General features: G+C 42.3%; 1 protein-coding gene across 1 annotated transcript in view; it reads left to right on the top strand.

The window, feature by feature from the left end:
- The window catches only part of PPARA (peroxisome proliferator activated receptor alpha), a 63,017-nt gene that overhangs the window by 12,609 nt on the left and 28,663 nt on the right, over positions 1 to 21,745 (top strand). Inside the window, exon 3 of the mRNA XM_019544282.1 lies at positions 19,017 to 19,261. Within this exon, the coding sequence (XP_019399827.1) occupies positions 19,054 to 19,261 (208 nt within the window). The 5' untranslated portion in view covers positions 19,017 to 19,053. The remainder of the gene's footprint in view (positions 1 to 19,016; positions 19,262 to 21,745) is intronic.

Below are 21,745 nucleotides of genomic sequence, written 5' to 3'. Positions count from 1 at the left end.
TTTGACCCCAGTACTCTTTCCTGCCATGGCAGGGGCTCGGACTCAATGATCTACTCAGGTCCCTTCCGACCCTAGTAACTATGAAACTATAAGCACTGAACTAGATAAAGCACTGGAGAATATAAAGTATTAAAAATTGGCATTGTTTGGAGAAAGTAGATGAGGTAAAGAGAGTAATGAAGTAAATTAACAATTAGGTTTATTCTAACCCCAATAATTAACATAATCTTCTGAACTGATACTGCAGTCTTACTCCCATTCCACTCTGTTTTTGACAAACTCCAACCACAAAATTCTGATTTAGTGAGTGAAGAGAAAACTTACAATTAGGGTGGAAGTCAGATCCCTTCATTCCCAATTACAGGGGTCACTTAACCACCTACATTGGGTGGTGCGAGTGTATGCTTAAAACCACCACAGTCTGTATAAATATCCTGCAGCTGAAGGTAATCTTTTATGCATGTTGGATTTCATAGCCAAGTAACACTAATTCAGAAAACTAGCCTAAGTTTTTACACGGGTTAGAGCAGAGGGGTTTTTTTCTTATGTCAGAAAGACTGAGATGAATGGTTATATCAAGCATAATATTATCCAGCATCCACTCAACCAGCAGAAAGTAGGAATGTTTGCAGGCAGGCTTGACTAGTCAATAATAGACCTGTATGGCTGGTCTCTGGAGCTGGGAGACAAAGGTTGCATAATCCTGATAGCCCTTTATTGACCAAGTCAGATCTGGTTCCTGTTGGTGTAGGGGGTGGTTATAGCTAACCCAAGGCAGACTGAAACTTATCAAATCTGATAAATCTAATCTAGGGTGTTTTTCCATATCCCAAGTCAAGATTTATCCCTGTCTTTTCAGCTGTTGGTGAGTTTAGAGGTTAACTAATCTACTCTTCGTATTTTATCCAAGATTTCACAAGAGAGAGTGTATAGTCTCATGTTGTATAGTCTCATGTGAAGCCTATACGCATCTCTTCAGTTGCCTTGAATAAAGTGTATTCATTTTATTTAATTGATACTGGTTTTTCTTCTTAATATATAGAAAGTAAACTTTTAGCTTTGCTTCTAGTCACCTTCCTAAGGAGCTTGTTGCATTTAAAGCTTCCCATTTAAAAAGTCACAGGTTTCTTGAGATATTCATGTACTCCTTTCCTAGTTGCTGAAGCCTCTTTTTGAGGCACATGATATGTGTGAGTTCAGGTTCCCAGCACAGAAGATTTTATTTTTTTTATGAGTGACTTCACGTCTGATCTCTCCATACAGTGGACTCCAGTTGTCTTTGGGAGTTGTGTGGGTGGACAGCAGCTATAAGTGGGCTTGAAGCTCTGAGGATAGCTCTGCCATGTACAAATCATGTACCATAGCCTTAAGGTAAATCTTTGTACATGTGTTTAAAAAAATGAAGGTTCTCAAGCTCTGGTCTATGGATCGCTTGCCAGTGGTCAGCAGGCAGTTGACAGGATCACTTAAATTTCACAGTGTTTAAGTGCTTAAAGTTATTTTTTTTCATGTGAATAATTGTGGTAGTTTTGTAGTACTGGCAGGCTGTGGTCTTTAGCAGAACTGGATAAGTTAAGTTTTAATAGCTTTGCTGGAGGGGCGGGGGGTTCAGTTTCCTGATTTCCTATTAAAAATAGCCAGAACTGTTGACAGTACAGATTAATTCTCATAAACATCAACAGTCTAACAAATGCAGTAGGGAAGGGGAAACCTTAAATTATACCATCTTTGTTGTCATAAGTATAGTAGACATAGGCAGCATCACAGCTCGAGGAGGTTGGGGCTCAGTGCAGGGCATGTATTTCCCTCTGTCGGGACAGAACTGTGCAAGGAAGACTCACTTTCACTTCATGGGGACTACCATGTGGTCTTGGAAAGAAGCTATATGACAAATCAGCTAGAGACTGAAGGTGACATCGTTGATGCAAGGGCTATTGGATGATGATTGTTGTTGGATTGCTTTCTGCAGCATCCACTTGTGACATTCTCTCTCTCTCTCTCTCAGGAGATTTTCTTTTCATTCCTTTCCTATCTTTTCCTATCTTCCTAGCTAGATTTGTGTTGTGCTTTCACAGTATTATGGCCGTAAGCAACTGTTCCAGGAAGTGCTTGTAGTTTGCTTTTGATTTAGCTCTAGGAAAACAACTTACTGTTGGTGGTTGTGAACAAATTCTTGATGTTGTTCTAATGGGGGTTGGAAACCTAAGCCAATTTTAAATTTCTTGACTTTTTTGACAGTAAGTCTCAATTAAAATCCAAAAAATACAAGTTTTGGGTGATTTGGAGGGGCAGGGACAGTGGAGTCCCCACCCCTCCAGTGGCTGCATTTGTTTCTTGTGCCTGAGATTTCACTTGAATGTTATTGATTCTGAAGAGACTCTCGTATTTCCCATATTTACTTGAATACAAGTCAGTTTTTTCCCCCATTCAACATCAGGGGGAAAACAAGCCCCTTGTTTTATATTTTCATACCAGTAACCCCTACATTAAATACATTGGGTATCATTAAACTGCTGCTAGTAGGAGCATATGCTGAGTAACAGAAACCAACCATGAAGTTCAGTGAATACAGTCCATGCTGAGGATGCCCATAAAACACCTGACCCATATTGGGCAAACAAACTTATGGGAACCTTTCTGTGTGTGTATGGCCCTTAAAATGGGCAGTGGCTTCCCCAGGAGGGGGAATGAGCACCAGCCTGGTAGCAATACCAGGTTGGCACTTGTGAGACTGGAGCAAGCTCTGATAATCTCCCCTGATGCCAAAAGTTTATTCTCGAAAAATATTATTATGTGTATGTGTACACACACACACACAATAGGAACTGCATGCAAGTTTCCCCTTCTCCTGCTCTGGGACCAGCTAACCTCATTGATAACCGGATATCAAAAATTTGGCAGTTTTTAAAAAATACTGTATATCTACATCCTGATTTCCCAACCAGCATACCATCAAGGTGTGCCGTGACATTTTGGGCTGGAGCCATGCCCCCAACCTGCTGCTACTGCGCATGGCTCCAGCCAGGCAGGGGGCATGGCTCCAGCCCAATATGCCATCCGGCTGGCTGCACGCCACCCCTCCTTTCAGTGTCCAGCCATCCCCCCAGTCGGTGTCCAGCTATTCGCGTGCCACTCCTCCCTACCCCCCACCCCCCCCACTCTGTGTCTGGTGTGCTGCAGTGCTTTTTTATTTAGGTAAGTGTGCCATGGGGCAAAAAAGGTTGGGAAACACTGTCTGAATAAGATATGCTTACCCTCACCCTGTTTCTGACCCTGTAGCATATGATTAGTGTGGCTCTGCTATGAGATGGAGATGGACCAGGCAGCCCTGCACCTCATCTGCATATACATTTTTGGAGTGTCCCAGGATTTGGGGCCACAACACCTGGTTCCAGTCATGAGTGGGGTCTCCTCTGCTGGAGGGTATCTGGAGTATGCACACATACCAAGCGGTGCTGGGCTATGTAGTTATCATGGCTTAAACCATTGTTGACTGTTGGGGCCCAGCCCAGTGAGCTGTATAAGCCATGAGCCTTTTTTGGGCCTAGACTAACATCATGCACAGTTTGTACTATGTATAAGTAGGTGCAAAAATGGTGCTGAAAAGTATGTTCATGGAGTACTTGTGCTGAAATTTTTAGCATTCAGAGTTGGGGCCAGAGTCAGACCTTCAGAGTCTTCTGCCCCCATCTGTTTGCCCGCTGCAGCTTCTACCCTGTCCTCTGTCCTTCTTGTCCCCATCTCCTTTATTGTTAGGCGCATAAGTGACTGGTGCCTCCTAATACTGGGGGTTCCCCAGCAGCTGATTAGCCAGGGAGGGGGCGTTCCTCAGTGGACAATTGCTGACTGGGGGCTGGGTGGAGGGAGAGAGAAATTTTGGTAGTGGGAGGCTGAGCATGCACACGCGCTCAGCCCTCTGCGCGAAAGTCTGTGGGGGAAGAGGAAAGGGCCATGGGGTGGGGTGGGGTGGGGGAGGGAGCAAGGCTGGGCCTGGCACTTTCATATAAAAAAAAGAAATGAAAGCACTAGGCTTCCACCAATTTCTTGTTATACTTCAAGTTTTGTACTTTTCACACACATCTTGCATTTCTTTGCTGTGTATCATCTTAATCGTTTATTATATTGGCTTATAATGGGCACTACATGATGTTAAGCCATATTCTATAATCCTGCCTGAAATTAACTTATTTATGATCTTTGGTAACTCTATGTGGAAATGGTAAGAATATAAAAAAGGCCAGCATTTTATAAGCTTCCCCCCACCCCTTTTATTGATTTTATTTTTTTTAATCAAGGGTTCTGAAGTCGAACGGGAAGAAAGCTGTGCAACCAAACAAATGTCTGTGCTTTATTCCATAAAAGCCATTTCGGCTAGGGACAGACATTACACGTAAACTGGTTTAAGTGATCAGAAACTGGTTTAAACCTGTAACAGAACAGATGTTCAGTGCACATCTGCAGATGCATCACAAGCAGGGCCAAAGAGGTGATCCTACCCCTCTGTGCGACACTGGTTAGACCACAGTTGGAGTACTGTGTCCAGTTCTGGGTGCCACACTTCAGGAGGGATGTGGAAAACATCGGGAGGGTCCAGAGGAGGGCCACTCGCATGATCCAGGGACAGCAGGGCAGACCCTATGAGGAGAGGCTGCAGGACCTGAAGATCTATAAGGTCCCTTCCGACCCTACTTCTATGATTCTATGAAGGAGCCAGCACCACTTACTTCCCTTGGAAGTTGGTTCCGGATCCTAGCCACGCTGACTGTGACATAGTGTCTTCTAATGTCCAGCCTGAACCTACTCTGAAACAACTTATGGCTGTTATTTCTTGTTACTCCAGGAGGTGCTCGGGTGAACAGGGTCTCTCCCATTCCCTGCTGGTCCCCCCCGGTAAGTTTGTAAATGGCCACCAGATCCCCTCTCAGCCTCCTCTTGTGAAGGCTGAACAGGTCAATAATGACTCCAAGATTCCTTTCTGCCTCCATGCTCTCAAGAAGGGAGTTTCCCATCTTATAAGTGTGCTGCTGGTTACTACTGCCCAAGTGCAGCAGCCTGCACTTGTCATTGTTGAAGCGCATCCTGTTTTTGCTAGACCACCCCTGTAATCTATCCAAGTCTTGCTGCAGTCTTTCCCTCCCTACTAGTGTGCTCACCTCACCCCAAATTTTGGTATCATCAGTGAATTTAAACAGGGTGCTTTTCACCCCGTCATCCAAATTGCTGATAAAGAGATTGAACACCGCGGGCCCAAGGACTGAGCCCTGGGGGACTCCGCTGCCCACTTCTCCCCAGGTTGAATATGACCCTTCCACCACCACCCTCTGAGTGTGACCCTTGAGCCAATCTGCAATCCATCTGACTGTGTAGGCATCAATGCTACAGTCACCCAGTTTCTTAATGAGGATGGGGTGGGAGATGGTGTCAAAGGCCTTGCTGAAGTCCAGAAAGACTACATCCATGGCAACACCTGCATCCAAGGCTTTTGTGACCTGATCATAAAAGGCAATCAGGTTGGTCTTGCTTGGGGGTCTTTCAGAGGAGGCTCGACAGTTACGTAGCTGGGGTCATGTGAGCCCAGTATTCTCTCCTGCCCAGGGCAGGAGGTCGGACTTGATGATCTACTTAGGTCCCTTCCAACCCTACATCTATGAATCACATAAACCAGTTTGAAAATGGCTGAAACCAGTTTGAGAAAATTGGTTGAATGTAGTTTCAGACTTAAATGATTTGGCTCAAACTGGTTTATGCAAGGTCTGTCCCAGACCCCTTGCTGGTTTAAATTAACTCAGACTCCCCCAGCATGCTGTCTGGGCTGGGCAGGGCTCTCTGCTCCACAGCAGAGCTGGTTCTTCCCCTCTGCTCCCTGGCTGCAGCTCCAGCACATTGCAAGCATCTGCCTGGCTTCTGCTCCCCTGCCCTCCCTTCCCCATTCTTTGCCAAGCAGGCATTCCCTCATCCCAAACAGACACCTCCCAGCATTACCTAGCAGACCACATGCTGGCTACCTTGGAGCTGTGGCACACAGGACAAAGGCAGAATCAACAGTTAGCTGGTAATGTCCCTCCTGTTTTCTTAACTGGGTGATAAGCACAGAGTTAGGGGTGATAAACATTCCCTGCTGGGCTGCTCAGGATGGAGAGAACCCCTCCCTAATTTATAGCATCCTGCCAGGGCCCAGCCACACCCCCCTCAGCTCAGCAGTTTGGAAGGGAATGGAGGACTGCTCTAGCAACACCCCCTTCCCTCCCCCTCCCCCAGATTTCTAGGCTGAGCCACTGCAGGCATGTGCCTGCATGTCTGGGATGTCTGTCCAGTTACAAACTGATTCAGCCTAACCAGGTTAGACTAACCTGCAGAGATTGAATCAATTCAGACTCAGGCTTTTTCAATGTCTGTCCCTAGCCTTCAAGTTTAGTTAAATGAGATTTAAATGCTCCCATGTCCTTTTTGTTATTCTGGTAAACTGTCAGCCACATTTGGGCATCACGCCAAACCTGTTAATCACAGACTTTTGTAGTGTAAAATCAGGTGGATGTTGCCAGTGTTGCATCAGCATCTTCACAGTTTTTCTGTGAACTCCAGGAGCAGGTTTGAGGGAGAAAATTAATCATGTTGTGGTTCCCACAACAAGCTTCCCTTGCAAGTACAACTCGACACATCACCCCACTGGCCTTATTCCACTTCCCATAGCACCTCCTCATAAAGTTGTTACCCCCAGTTTCATACTGAGTAAGGATAGGAAACATAGGCTATCTTTTCCTTTAATTAAGTAATCCCTCCCACCCCTTTTCCCCAAAATAACAGGTTCTCATGCTGCATGTTAACATAGCTAGCTGTATAGGTATTTGTCCTGCACATCACACCAATCACCTACTTTGCTACGCAACCCAGTTAATTCTCTCAGTTCCCTGAGCACCACTGAATGAATTAGGTAGGGGCCTGTGGGGGAGAAAAGAGGTGGTAATCCTAGTTTTGTCTGTTTAAGATTCCCAATTTTTCTGATTAAAGACCCAAAATCCATGTTTTTCTGCAATTAAAGTGAAACACATCTATATAGATAGATAGCTAAATAGATATCAGTTTAACACAATGTTTTATTGATATATTTACCATTTTAAAGCAGTTTGGAAACCTACCAGTGCCTCAATCATTATAATAAAATAAATTCTAAATACCTATATTTAGAAGGTATATTTAGAAGCTACTCTCCATGCTGCCTGGCTGCCATGTGCATGTGTGTGCATGCATATGCATATGGTGCCCCCTGCCTGATTACCCCCCTCCCACTCCACCCCCAACCTCTTGCAGGCCTGCAACCTCTGACAGCCTGCAAGGGGAAACCTGCCATTTCACATGGTTGTTTTTCCTTTTAAAAGGGAAAATCCGTGTTTTTCCATGGCGAACAGAAAACCTGGATCCCTGGTATTGAATGCATGTACATGAGAAGAATAAATTTAAGGTTGTTTAAATACTGGCTTTCCCTAAGTTTTCAGATGGTAACTTGTACTACGTGTTAAAAGTTAACTTTTATCATAGTTGGGATGTGGGGGGCATTGCATATGGTCCATTGCATGTGATCTGTATCTTACATCACAACAATGTAATTGAGAATGAACAAAATCAGAAAGCTATTTGTCGTTAAATGGTGTAACTGGTAACCATGGAAAAGAAGCTGATTTCCTTTTTTTTTGAAAAATGATTTCACTTTTATCCTTGGTAAATTCTCCCGTTTACATAAAAATTCATAACCTTTTGTGAAATGTGAAGGTAACATTTTCTTGAAGAATATTTGATTGGTTTAGAGATTTACAGCAATCTAAGACAAGGATAGGCAATCCCCAGCATTGGTGCAAGTGCGGCACACAAAGGCATTTTGCTTGGCTTCCCCACCATCCGCTTCTGGCGCACCAATATTTTACAAATTAAGGTTACAGCTGTTTTTGCCATTCTGCCCAAAAACATTATTGACCCCTGGTCTAAGACTTTATCATGCCAGACTGAAGAAAGACAAACAGCATGTCCTCTATGAAGAGCCCATTGCTTGATGTTTCAGCTCAAGTCATATCCTAATACTCTTAACTTTGCAGTATTTCTTTGTTTTCACGTGGTTATTATCTTATGCCCTGAAGCAGGAAGTCTGAGATGTGCCTTGTAATTTTAACCTAGCTAGTGAAACTAAGGATGCTGTTCTTATTGACATAAATACCCAAACCTGTCTAGAGTACATGCTGGTTTTAGGACCAAATAGTCTGCTTTTAGCTACAACACTGTGCTATTTCAGAGTAAGTGACCTACATGTGTAACAGCAAATGCTTCAACTTTACCCTCAATAGTTACAAGCAAGCTCTTTACACGATCAGTTTGTTTATGCAATAAATCCAGACTTTGTTACCACTGACTTTGCTCCTCAAAAACTTGCTTCCTAACATGGATAATCCATGTTGTGTTAAGTGTAGCAAAACCACCCGGCCTAGTGACTTAATCTTCCATTATTACCTCCAAAAAATTAAGTGAATTATCTGCTGCAGGATTTGATTGTTCTTCTGATAGTCTAACATCTTCAAGGACACAGGTAATATGATTATTGTTGTTTTTGTTATGTTTTTCTTTTAAAAAAATACAATTTTGTCCAGAGACCTAAGCAGTTGAAGGTTAATAAAGCAGAACACCACAGATTGTGATGAAGCTTCAGTAAAACACATGGCTCTGAAACCACAGCACGTTGGAATTTTACATTTATGTCAAATTATGTTCTTATTTGTCTACTTCTTGTCCTTTTATTTTTTCAAGTCTGTGTAAAAAGAAGAGAAAGTCTAGCATCTGCATGGGAAGTTCAGAGAAGGACAAGTTTGTGTCACAGGTTTTTTGTGTGTTCTGGGAGCAATGAAATGTTGACTACTAGGAACAGTTTGAAAGGAATCATACACTGATGTTGTAAATGTCAATGTTGTAACCAGATTTTCTGCAGGTGAAAGTAGATTGGTTCAGTTTTTGTAAATTACCTCTGCACAAAGGTCTTAAATCTGACTTGTTTGCAGTGGATGTGAACAGTTATTTTCATAGTAGTTAAAAAGGAAGACTTTTCTTTTAAAAAAAAAAAAAAAAGGAAACTTTAATTTGTACGTGCATTAATAGTGAGTTATAAAAGTATAATTTTACAACAATATTATATTATCAAATAATAAACTTGTACTATATTATTTTATAATTGAGTGCAAAATTATAATATTAGCATATTTAACTTAAGTGATACTTTCAAATGAGTGCATGTATATACGCAGAGAGCACTAAAAAGGCACAATTATAAAGAATAAAAAAAGAAATATCTTGATCAGTGTTTTTGTGGCTCTGATTCTACAATAAGAAATGAGAATACAACTAGTAAAAACTAAGACAAATGTACATATTCCATTTATAATCTGTCCTATAACCAGATCAGTAAATGTACATAGTTACACTTAAGAAATTATTTTCATGCTTGCTCACTTAGCTGGTTATTCATTTACCTGGGTTGTAACAATTAAGCTGCTGCAATATATCAATAATATCTGAAAGTAGAGAAGGATTTGTAATGCTGAGAATTTGATTTTTTTTTTTAAGACATTACATGTTTCATTATATTTCCGTATTCATCTATTCAGGAATATTTGTACTAAGTACAACTTGCAGCATTTAGAGACAGCCCTCCCTTGAGATCAGTAGAGAACTTTGCACAATCCCACTGGGTGCTTTAGGCAGCATTGAGCTTCAATAGGTGTAGTTATTCATTGAGTTTCCCCAGCTGGACTGAACCAGAGTACTTTTCCTATACCTTTCAAGGCAGGGCTGTCAAATTCATCCAGCCTGGTGGGCCTGATGAGTGGCACAAGGCCAGTTTGCTGGCCATATCGGATCCACAGACTGGCCCCACACTCTGAATCCAGCACGTGGATCCAGCATAGCCATAATGGGTGCAGCGTGTAGGTGTGGTCTTGCTCTGGGCTCTCCAGGGCTGGGCTGCATGAGGCATCTGTTCTGGGGCTGTGCTGCATGCAGGAGCCTCTCTGCTGGTCCAGGGCCATGCTGAATAACTCTGGAGCATCCAATGCATACAATAGAGCCCTTGAGTGGCAGAGGGGCATGCGGCTGCTCTGGGGCTGTTGCATGTGGTGGCCACTTTGCCACTCCAAGATGTGAGCTGGAGTGGGTACCACATGTAGTGCACAGAGCCATCTGGCATACCCCACATGCTGCCTGTGGGTCAACTTGAAGACCCAGGAGTAGCACTGGGGGCCAGATGATAAGGCTCTAGGATCCAGCCCCTAGGCCATATCTCTGACACCCCTGTTTTAAGGGGTATATCATATTCATTTGCCCCATCTCCCTCTTAGTTAAAGATTTGCTTTGTGGCAAGTGCACAGTGGAGATAGAGCCAGCTGTTGGTCTCTCTCTTTTCCAACCACTTAATGGGTTTGTTCTGTGAAGAGCAATTTAGTCATGTCCCTTGTAGTTCCCAGAACACAGACACTTTTTCTGGGCAACCCTTATGTGAGGCTCTGTGATCAATTCTTTCACCACATGGCCATGTCAGGGGGAAGAGCCCTTTCTTGTTTCCTGTGGTTTTCATTTGTGGAAAATAATTCATTAACTAACAAGATGATGTAGAATGCAGTGCCACAGAAACCTGTGCTGGACCTGGTGTGATTTTGAGTTCTTTATGTGTGAACTAGAAGATGTAATAAATACTGAATGTAAAGAGGAAATTCTACAAAGAGATTAGGCACATCAGCAGATAATAACCAAATGATGTTAACCTTCAATAAATACAGTTTACTCTGTCTCCTGGAGATGCTCTGTTTCTAATGCCTTTAACTTGCACTGTATCCAGGTTTTCTTAGATACTTTTCTGAACATATACAAATGCTTTAGCTACAAAATCCTTATCACAGGGTGTATCTACATGAGCAGTTAATGTAGCTAAGTAAATTCCAGAGCAGGCCACACCAAAGTCAGCTGTTCCTCAAGTGCAACATTCTCGTGTGTGCCCAGGACTGCAACAGCTTATGCCGGGGTGGAGCAGTCCTGGGCTGGCAGAGGGCCTGGGGGGTCAGCTCCATGTTACAGCACTGGGCAACAAAGGGGCTGGCAGATGCCAGGGTTCTGGCCCCCATCTGGCTGGGCTGACCATGGGCAATTAACATGCCCAATCAGTTTCTACACATGCATTTAGGTGCAGTTATTTTTGCCGCTATAAGATAGAGCAGTCGGGGACAGTACTATGTTACAGCAGCAAAAATAAGTTTGCTGCAGTCTAATAACATTGCACATGCAGACTGTGATGCTTTACACTGTAGCAGATTAATGTGCTGCACAGTTAAGTGCACGTGTAGATGCACACACAATGTTCCCTGGCACCCCTATTTGCTGTATAACAGTGCCTAAGCATAAAACTGGATTTACAGAGTTTATCTTGATTCTACAGCCCTTACTTTTCTTAGTGTAAGAAAAGGACTACAGCGGTGGCTGTAAGAAAAAGACTGAGGACTACAGCTGTGGCCAGATAGACCTATATGTTACAATCATATTAACTTGCATTTTATCTTTCTTCTGAATGTGCTGTGCATGTTGTTGTTGCAGTATTTAATATACAGTAATAATTAACATTGATTGGGGGGTGGGGGGGAAGCACCTCATCTTGGAAATGACTAGGGGTGGAGAGGGGAGGACAGGTAGTTGCTCCAGGCTGGGGCTGGACCCAAAACTGCTGCCTGCCCTACTGCTACTAGTGTACCCCCTTCCCCACAACAGCCTTCCCCCTCCCCCATCTCCTCCCTTCCACTTTCTCCTCCCTCCATACTGCTTCTGCCCCCACTATAACCTCAGGCCCCTGCCCCTCCTACCTTTGTTCACCTTGTGATCTTTGCTGGCAAGGTCTGTTCTTGCTGCAGCCTGGGGCATGGACTACAGTTTCAGCCCAGCCTTTTACCAAGGGTAAGGGACTGTGGAGGGGAAGTAAAGGGAGGGGTGATGGAGCAGAGGCTGCAGAAGGAGATGGGTGGAGGGGAAAGGTGGGTCCTGAGGCTTCAGAGAGGGGCAAAAGTGATGTGGGGGGGAGCATGGAAGTCGGGGAGCAGAGACCACAAGGTTCTGGAAGGGCTGGCTCAAAGTGGGGGCAAGTGTTGGGGCTACAGGTGACAGAGGGCAAGCTACCTGTCCCTACCACCTGCCCCCTACTACTGCTTTCCATGCTGCATTGGTGATGGGAACAACTTTAAGGCAATCCTCCATTAATTAGATCCTTTACATGGAAATTGTATGAAATTTATACATTTTTCATGAATCTGATTATTGGAGTGCCAAAGTGAATGCAGTATCATCTTGGATTTGGGTAAATACAGTATTATTGTTTTACTCAACTGACCATAACATTTTTATTGGGTTTGGTAAAGAAGCACAGATACTTTAGTGGAGATGGGACATTAGTTATGCCAAAGGTAAACTGGAAGTTAAGGCATTACATAGGAATAAGAATTATTGTAGGCAGTGACAAAACGTGATTTTTCTTTTAAAGGGATAATTGAAAGAGATTTTTACTGTTGTATAATAACATCCACATCACATCAGAAGTAACTACCTGACTGATAACTTCAGTGTCCTACTCGGAATAAGTTAATTTGGTACAGAGAGCAGTACAGTTGAGAGGCTCTTCCCGGAGCACTGCAATTACATTTAGAATTGATCCCTCAAGAATGACACTGTGATGTGCAGGACGGCTTGTCCTTGTATAAAATGCTATCTCGCACCTTTCAGAGAAATACTTCATAAGGAAGTTTGTGCCTTTCAATATCTAAATTTGCTCTAAAAATGTTATTTATACAATGCTAGCTGAAGTACCCATTCTTCACCTAGGTTGTTTTTGTAATTGCAGTGTTTCTTTATTTTTAAATAACTTAATAAGACATACTTAGGTCAAAAATATAGTTTATTTTTAAAAAACACAGTACAACATATGTAACATTTAATAAACATGGAATGAAAAAGAAGGCAAGTGCCAATATAATAATGACAATTGAGTTGGGGTGGCGGGGGAAAGGGAAGCATCAGCATCAATATATTGATGACAACTGAACTGAATTCACTGCATCCAAAATGGAGTGGTACCAGTTTGTTACCTGAGAAACAAAGTAATCCCAGTCACTGGAAGCCCCCAAAAGGGTCAAGTGAAAAATAACCTGCCTATGATTTTCTTCAGGTGGTGGTATTCAGTGATTTTGAAAGGTTTAGTGTAGATAGGACCAGCTATTCTTGAGTTATAAGTGAACAGATATACACTTCATCTGAGAGAGAGAATCAGAACTTAAATTTTCCTACTGCCATATAACAAAGTGGGCAGCTGAGAGCTCACTTGATCAAGATGCAGGCCTTTTTTTTCAGTCAAGTGATATATTGTTTATAAGTTTTAAATAGAATGTAGCATATCAAATTAAAAGCAGTGATGATATCCACCTGAAGCAATGTCTTAACTGATGTTAGGAATAACCTGAATAACTCCTAGTCTTAGTTTCTGGTATTGTTCACCTAGCACAACACCTGATATAACACATGTATATTGTCAACTGGAGATGTGTTAGGCCATTAAATTAATCAAGGTATCCTGCATCTTTGAAAAACACTATGCAAAAATATGCAGTTTGAAGGAAAAAGAGTTCTCCTCTACAGCCCCTTCCAGGCCTTTAAGTGGACTCAAATGTGTTTTACAAATGTGGATGTTGTTCTCATTGCATAGATGGGTAAATTTGAAGAAAAAATATTGGTGAGTTGACCAAAGTTACGCAGACCATAATTACAGGTAAGGAAGCGATATGCTAACTTTTATGGGCACACATTCCAAGTTGAAGCATACTCCATAGTTGATGGATTAGAACTTGTAGATGAATGCAGATAAGGAAAATGAGCCAAAGTCACTGAAGGATCTAAATGAAAATTGAAAAACTGATTGTGAAATTTTGAAAGAAAGCAAATGCGTATATTTTAAATAGCAATGATTGGATAGGTGTGTGCTAGGATGTGTATAAGGTGCTACATAATTGTTGAATAGAGCGAGATCCATTATTCTTCCCTATTCCCCTTTAATTCACAAAATGTTTACACTGTATTCTCTTGCATATATCACATCCCAGAATATACTATGCATCTTTATTTTTGAAAAGCAGAATGAAGAATTTTTTTTCCACAATTATGGCTGCATAGAACCAGGTTAAAGCCTAATCTTCAGCTGACTTGCCCTCTGTTTCCTGCATAACCAAAAGCTGAAATCATAGCTGCAGCTGTAAATTGGTGTCTCATGGGTAGATTTTGACTAAAGACCATTAAAAAGGAGGGGCAATCATTAACACTTCTGGAATGAAGATCAATGAGCCGTCAATTGACTCTCTTTTATGCCTGAAAAGTAATACAAAAACTGCTGCAGGGTAGAGAGGGAATCAAAGCAGGCTGCTTCTATAATGGGTAGAAAATCAACTTCCTCAATTCACACATACCCCACTGTTAGAGGAAAAAGGGTTGTGCTGTATATGAAAAAATATAGTATGCCATTGGCCTTCTAGAAAGTAGAAAAGATGGCTGAGACAGCCTTAATGAAATAACACTTTTAATAGCCATTTTTGGTTTTGAACAGTGTGTGCAGTGTACATTGTTGCAACCATAACTTTTATCAGTCTTGCAAACTTGTATGGTCACAAGTCAGTCCTTAACTGTGCTTGCACAACTCATTTTGTTATAGTTGCAGATAGCTTTGCCTGATAAATGTAGAGACACACTGCCCTGTTTATGGATTTTTTTGCATCAGCATAGCTCAGTGTTACTTGTTTTCATATAGGAGGATTCTAAAGGTGACTCTTCTTGCCCATCCTTAAGTAAAATCAAGAGAGTACCCCAGCAGTCTGTTGTTCATAAGTGCCTTTGTTTTTGTTACATACAAAAGGAAACAGTTATAAGCATTCATCTTGGAAGAAAAAATAAACTCAAGGGATGAACATTTACTCATTTGTTTTTTATCAAAATAGGCTTGTCAATTTTAAATTTATATCTGTTCAGAGAGATAAGTATTTAAATATGCACAACTTTAAACAACATAAAGGAAACAGGTTTTTTGGGGATTTGTCTGGGCCCTGTAATTTCACTGATTTTCATGGAGAAATCAGTGTTTACTAGCACATACCAGTTATAAGAAATGCCATTTATTATGTCAAAGCATAGGGTCGTCTAGCCCAGTATCATGTCTCACACAATGACAGGGTGTAGTTAGTTGTCCATAATACCTTTCTCCCCCCATCCCCCGTCATCACCTGCTTCTGTTCCATTTCAGCTTCTAACAGTCATAGGTTTAAAAAGTTCTAATTTGGAGGCTGTATACTTATCTACCATGGGATCACAAAAAATTAGGTTTGGAAGGGACCTCTGGAGGTCATCTAGGCCAACCCCCTGTTCAAAACAGGACCATCCCCAGTTAAATCATCCCAGCCAAAGCTTTGTATAGCTGGGTCTTGAAAACCTCCAAAGATGGAGATTCCATAACCTCTCTGGGTAATGTGGTCCAGTGTTTTACTACCCTCCTAGTGAGAAAATTCTTCCTAATGGTTAACCTAAACTTCCCTTGCTGCAACTTGAGCCAGTTGCTCCTTGTTCTATCACCTGCCAGCACTGAAAACAGTCTAGCTCCATCCTGTTTGTATTAAATCCCTTCTCAGTCTTCTTTTCTCCAAACTAAATAAGCCCAGTTCCCTCAGCCTCTCCTCATAAGTCATGTGCCCCAGCTAAATACAGAATTGATGTTTTTTGCAAACTGGACACAACAACTCCAAGATCTCTTTTCTATGTGATGCCAATTAAGGTAGAGCTGGGCATCATGTCTGCATTTTTTGTGTTATTTTTTTCCACTTTACACTTACCAATATTTGAATTTCATTTGCCATTTTGTTGCCGACTCAGATTTTCAAAATTCTCTAGTAGTTCTTCAAAGTTCACCTTAGCCTTTTACCACTCTGAGTAATTTTGTCTCATTTGCAGACCTGGAAAACTCACTATTTACCAACCCCCTTTTCAGTTCTTTTATTAATATTAAATAAAACTGGTTTTAACATAAATCTTGGGGAGGACCACACTGTTTACTTTTTGTTCTGGACACTGACCATTTATTTGCTTTTTTTTTTTTTAATGTCCTTAAGCCAGTTTCTGATCAACAGGTGGATCCTCCCCTTTAATCCCAAGAATCTTTGATGTCAAAGGGTTTTTTTGAAAGCCCAGATATACTGTATCATTTGGATCACCCTGAGCCACATGTTTGTTAACACCTGCCCAGTGCCCAGGTAAGAGCGTAGATTCTGCCCTAAAAAGGAGCTCTTTGGTGTGTGTTGCAACATTATATATTAGAAGGCACTTGATGTAAAGAACTCTAATGGGTTGGTGAAGCATGACCTCCCTTTAAAAAAGCCGTGTTGATCTTTCTATAGCACTTACATGATGATCAGGCCTTTCTTTTAATTATTGCTTTTATCAGTTTGCCAGGAACAGAAATTAGATTCACTGGCCTGTAGTGTTTTAGGTCACCTCTGGAGTCATTTTTAAGATTGGCGTTAAAATGGCAATCCCTCTATTTCTTTAGCACCAAGGCTGTGTTTAGTTTTAGGTTGTATACTGTAGTAGATAGTTTCTCAATTTCAGATTTGAGCTCCTTCAAGATGGAAGTGTGAATGTCATCAGTTCCTACCTCATCTACTGATACTTCAGTTTGGGTCATTTCTGCTGACTGTTGTGTGGGTCAAAGTACAGACAGTCAAAAAACCCAAGGCTGAATTGATTCACAGGTTAGTCTAAGCTGCATAGATTGAACCAATAAGCAAGCGAACAGACATTCACTTTTGATTCTAAAAATACAGCCACATGCCTGCAGTGGCCCAGGCCAGAAGCTAGGGGGGTTGCTGGAGCACTCCTCCCTGCTAGACTGGAGCAGACAGCTTTCCAAACACTTATACTGGTTTATGATTCATAGATTCATAGATTCATAGATGCTAGGGTCGGAAGGGACCTCAATAGATCATCGAGTCCGACCCCCTGCATAAGCAGGAAAGAGTGCTGGGCCTACATTACCCCAGTTAGATACACATCCAACCTTCTCTTGAATACCCCCAGGGTAGGGGAGAGCACCACCTCCCTTGGGAGCCCGTTCCAGACCTTGGCCACTCGAACTGTGAAGAAGTTCCTCCTAATATCCAATCTAAATCTACTCTCCTCTAGCTTGTGGACATTATTTCTTGTAACCCCCGGGGGCGCCTTGGTGAATAAATACTCACCAATTCCCTTCTGTGCCCCCCTGACGAACTTATAGGCAGCCACCAGGGCCCCTCTCAACCTTCTCTTGCGGAGGCTGAAAAGGTCCAGTTTCTCTAATCTCTCCTCGTAGGGCTTGGCCTGCAGGCCCTTAACCATACGAGTGGCCCTTCTCTGGACCCTCTCCAGGTTATCCACATCCTTCTTGAAGTGCGGCGCCCAGAATTGCACGCAGTACTCCAGCTGCGGTCTGTAGAAGTTATGTGTAACTTCTATCCCTAACCTGGGGGGAATGGCTCTAGTGAGAATCTCCCTGACACCTTCTACAATTCTTATCTTAAGCTTAATGATAAACTGTCAGAAGTATATGGTATATTGGCAAATATCAACTCTTAGCTTTGACTGTTACTCTGTCACTAATATTATATATGCATGTGTATTTGTTATCTGCATCAATGTGCGTTCATGTACCTGTTGAACAGATTGTAGCTATAACCATAGATTTTGCCTTAAAGAAGAGCTGTTTGGTGTGTGTTGCAACATTATGCATTAGATGACATTTGATTCCTTTTTGTGATGGGTCCAAAAAATAAAAATTAGAATTTTGTGAAAAAAATTCTCTAATTTCCTGAGAATTAGTGTACTTACTCAAACTGCTGGTGGCACGTTTTCTTCAGAATCAGCATTACCCTAAATCATAAGCTAGAATGCAGTAGATAAATTAAAACTAACTTTAGAAAATATGCATGTTCTAAATTAGACATTGGAGCACGGTTGCTGCTGATGTATCTGATTTAAGCAGTTTACACTAAGGGTTATTTTGCTCATTTTCTTGAGGATTATACTAGATGGCCAAGTTCTGATCTCTGCAGTATCATAAGATCCACTGAAAAGATGATCTGGTCTGCATCCTCAGGCTTCTTAAACAATAGCCATGGATATCCAAGTAAACTGTTCTGATTTATACTTAATTTAGATTTTATTTATTGCTATGTGTATCTTACCCAAAATAATTCAAGCTGAAATGCATATACTGCCTTTGTGGTTTGATATTTCCAAAAGCATGGTAAGGAAAGAATAGAAACAGATCTTGCTGTCACCATTTTTCAGGTGTTCAAGCTATAGGGATTTTTACCATCTTGTTAGCATGTCTTCTGTGTAATGCTTCTGAAGAAAAAGAAGTATTTGTACAGGTCCTTGATTCATTGAATTTTGCATACTGCATGTAACTGGGTACATCTACACATGCTATTAAGGCTACACAATAAACTCCGGAGCAGTTTGAACCAGGGTTAGCTGCTCCTGTGTGCAACATCTATATGTGTGCCTGGGACCACAGCAATTTGAGCTGGAGCAGAGTAGTCCCAGGCTGGCGGGGTATGGCAGGTCAGCCCCAGGCTTTGGGTGGCAGTGTTGGGCACAGGAGGGGTTGGCAGGAGCTGGGAATCTGACCCTGGGTTGCTGGGCTAACTGGGCACAATTTGCACCTGCAGTCAGCCTCTATAGGTAGCCTCTATATTTCATTGGAATTACTGCCTCTGCCGTAAAATAGTACAGTTGGGGACAGTACTATCTTATGGTGGAGTTAATTAATTTACTGCACCCTAATACCGGCACATATTTAGAATGTAGATATACCTACTGACTCCATTATAGTTTCAAATATCTTATGGCATTCCAGATACATCTGCATTTATTTCTCTTAACAGTCTAATGAGGATTAAGTGACAACTCTGCCTGACCAAAATGGTAGACACGGAAAGGGAGCTTTGTCCGCTTACTCCCTTAGAGGAAAATGATCTTGGAAGCCCATTTTCTGGAGAATTCCTCCAAGACATGGAGAACATACAGGACATCTCTCAATCTATAGGGGATGACAGTTCTGGAGCATTAAGCATAACAGAATTCCAGTCTTTAGGAAATGGTCCAGGATCTGATGGCTCAGTTATTACAGGTAAGAGTTTTATTTGATTCATATTCACATTGTGGAAAAGAAGATCTTTTGATCCATTTATAAGTTGTTTTTATAAACTAATACCAATCTAATATTTGTGAGAGGTATCCTAATCTACGGAACAATGGTTTTAATACAGAACGTTCAATATATAATATTTGGTTTTACAAGTGAAAAGGGGGAAGTAAACATATTATATTGTTTTGAATAATTTTGACTGTAACACACGCTCGGGCCATTGAGCAACAACTCTCCCTCTCCTTTTAAAGCAGCTAAAATATACATTTGTCCTTACCCCTAGGTCAGCAATTACATACCTTTTCAGATTTTCTTAGCAGCTACTATGTAATTCTTTGTTATGAAGGAATTTTTTTCTTGAAATTTCTTTCTTTGGACGGTCTGCCTGGCTTTTATGTATGGTGACATAATAAAATCCTTGCTACTCTGGACTCTAGAATACCAAAACCTGAACTATTGTCCACTTTTTTAAGTGTAACCCAGGTACACCCAAGGTTTTGCCCTATTCTCAGTTGGATGGCATGGGTAGACAGGAGGGGGTGCTGTAAGAGGGATGCCGGAATTTCGAGCAGATCCCTTTTTCCTCTGTAGAGTTAGCCCAGGCCCAAAATTCTTAACTATATACAATTTACTGAGTTACTAGCATTTATATATAAAACTCTTTAAGACAGATATAATTACAGATACAAATATACATATAAAGGTCTGTTAGCAAGAGGAAGTCGGCCGTAGGGAGGACAGTCAGGTGGATCCCAGAACAATCAATCCAGCAATTTTATACCACAAGTGGGTTAGCTAATAAAGATATCCTTACAGAGCCCATTATACAGAATGAATACACCCAACTATTTATAACCCCAACAATAACAATAGATACCGAATAGGAAACATAACTATACCAGATTTTAGACTCAGCCTATCTGGGTTCCAACCACTTGGTCCCTCAAATAAGATAGGGGGTTCTCACCCTAGTCCCCCTCCCCCAAGGGTCCCCTGCCTGGGGGTGCCTCCCCTGCAGGACCCGGGATCCCGGTAACTCATGGTCCTTCCTCTGGGGGCTGTTGATCTGGCCTCTGGGTCCCCACACCATCTCAGGCCTCCTGGAGCCACTGGCTTTGAGTTGAGGGTTCTTTCCTCTGGGCCCTGTGCCCTGTGTTGGGCACTCAGGGAGCTCCTATGGGAGCTGAGCCCTCACTGGCTCTAGTTCCCTAGCCTCACACCAGGGGTCTTTCCACTTCCCAGGCCCTGCTCTGGGCACTGGGCCTCTTTTTTACTTTAATGCTGAGCCACACTGCAGGGCTCTGGTTATCTGGCCTAAAGCCATGGTTAACTTGAGCAGCCAAGTTCGCAGGCTCAGGTTGCCTCGAGCACCTTCCAGAGCCTGAGCACCATGCGCTGATCTGTGCACCATGGAAGTTCAGGCAGGGTTCCAATGATAGTCTTTGGAGCTCCTATCTCCTCACCATCTCTCGCCGTGTCTGCCCAGCATGCTGAGTACTCTGGGCTTTTATTTACACCAGAGGCCCTGCCCCTGAAGGCTGCCGGACCTACAAAATGCAGTCTTCAATCAAGTCCAGGGGCTCCTTGCAACCCCCCTACCCTCTACCCCCTGAGCAGAGGTGGGGCAAGACCCTCCCAGCTGGTGCCTGATTGGTGGAAAAGTTCCACCAATCCAAAATGTCCTTCTCCAACCCAGGCTTGCCAGGCAAAAGCAGTGAGCCTGCCACATAAACTATCCTTATTCAAAAGTTGCTACTCAAAAGAAAATAGAAAACATGACTGAGAGAACTATTACAATACATAGGTATTGATTCTCAGTTCTTTGACTCCAAGGTTTTTGTTTTATGTATGACAAGGGGAGAAATCAAGGAAATCTCCCCTTCAGCCCTATAGCATCCATCCCCTTCTGGAGAAGAGGAAAAAAACTAGTGTTACTTTAGAACTGAAATTGTAGAAACTTGTCAGATTTCTGAACTTTCTGTCTTAATTGCAAATTAATCCATGTCCTGATCTGTGTAACCAATAAATGGGCATTGCCTTATATAAATTTAAAGGTTTGACTAGTAGAACAGAAGCTGCAGTATGGAATGAGGGTATCCTTACATTTTAAGAATGTAAAATTTTTTATGCTCCTGGCTGACTCTGGTTTGTGTCTGGATCGGTGTCCAGATAACTGGAGGCTCTTTAATGGCTCTACCTCTAGTTACTTGTAGGCCTGGAGTAGATAATTGTGAATTGTTATCCTCTGATGCAGACTTCTACTTGCCCTTGGTTCACAAGGGAATCTTACTGCTTTTGGTAAGGCTGTGGCATGCACTTTAATGCCTCTCACTCTCCGCTTAACCCCACCTATCATTTTCTGATGGTATAGTCGGGGTTGTAGCTGCAGCACCAGCACCCCAGTTATAGCTCTGTAGTGTCTGTCTAGTCCCCCATCTCCCAGTGCTGCCAATTGGTATGCAGATG

Source organism: Crocodylus porosus, unplaced genomic scaffold (assembly GCF_001723895.1).
Source record: "Crocodylus porosus isolate Cpor-Errol unplaced genomic scaffold, CroPor_comp1, whole genome shotgun sequence".
Taxonomy (NCBI): Eukaryota; Metazoa; Chordata; order Crocodylia; family Crocodylidae; genus Crocodylus; species Crocodylus porosus.
Note: the sequence above shows the minus strand (reverse complement) of the source record. Positions and strands in the feature narration are given on the sequence as shown.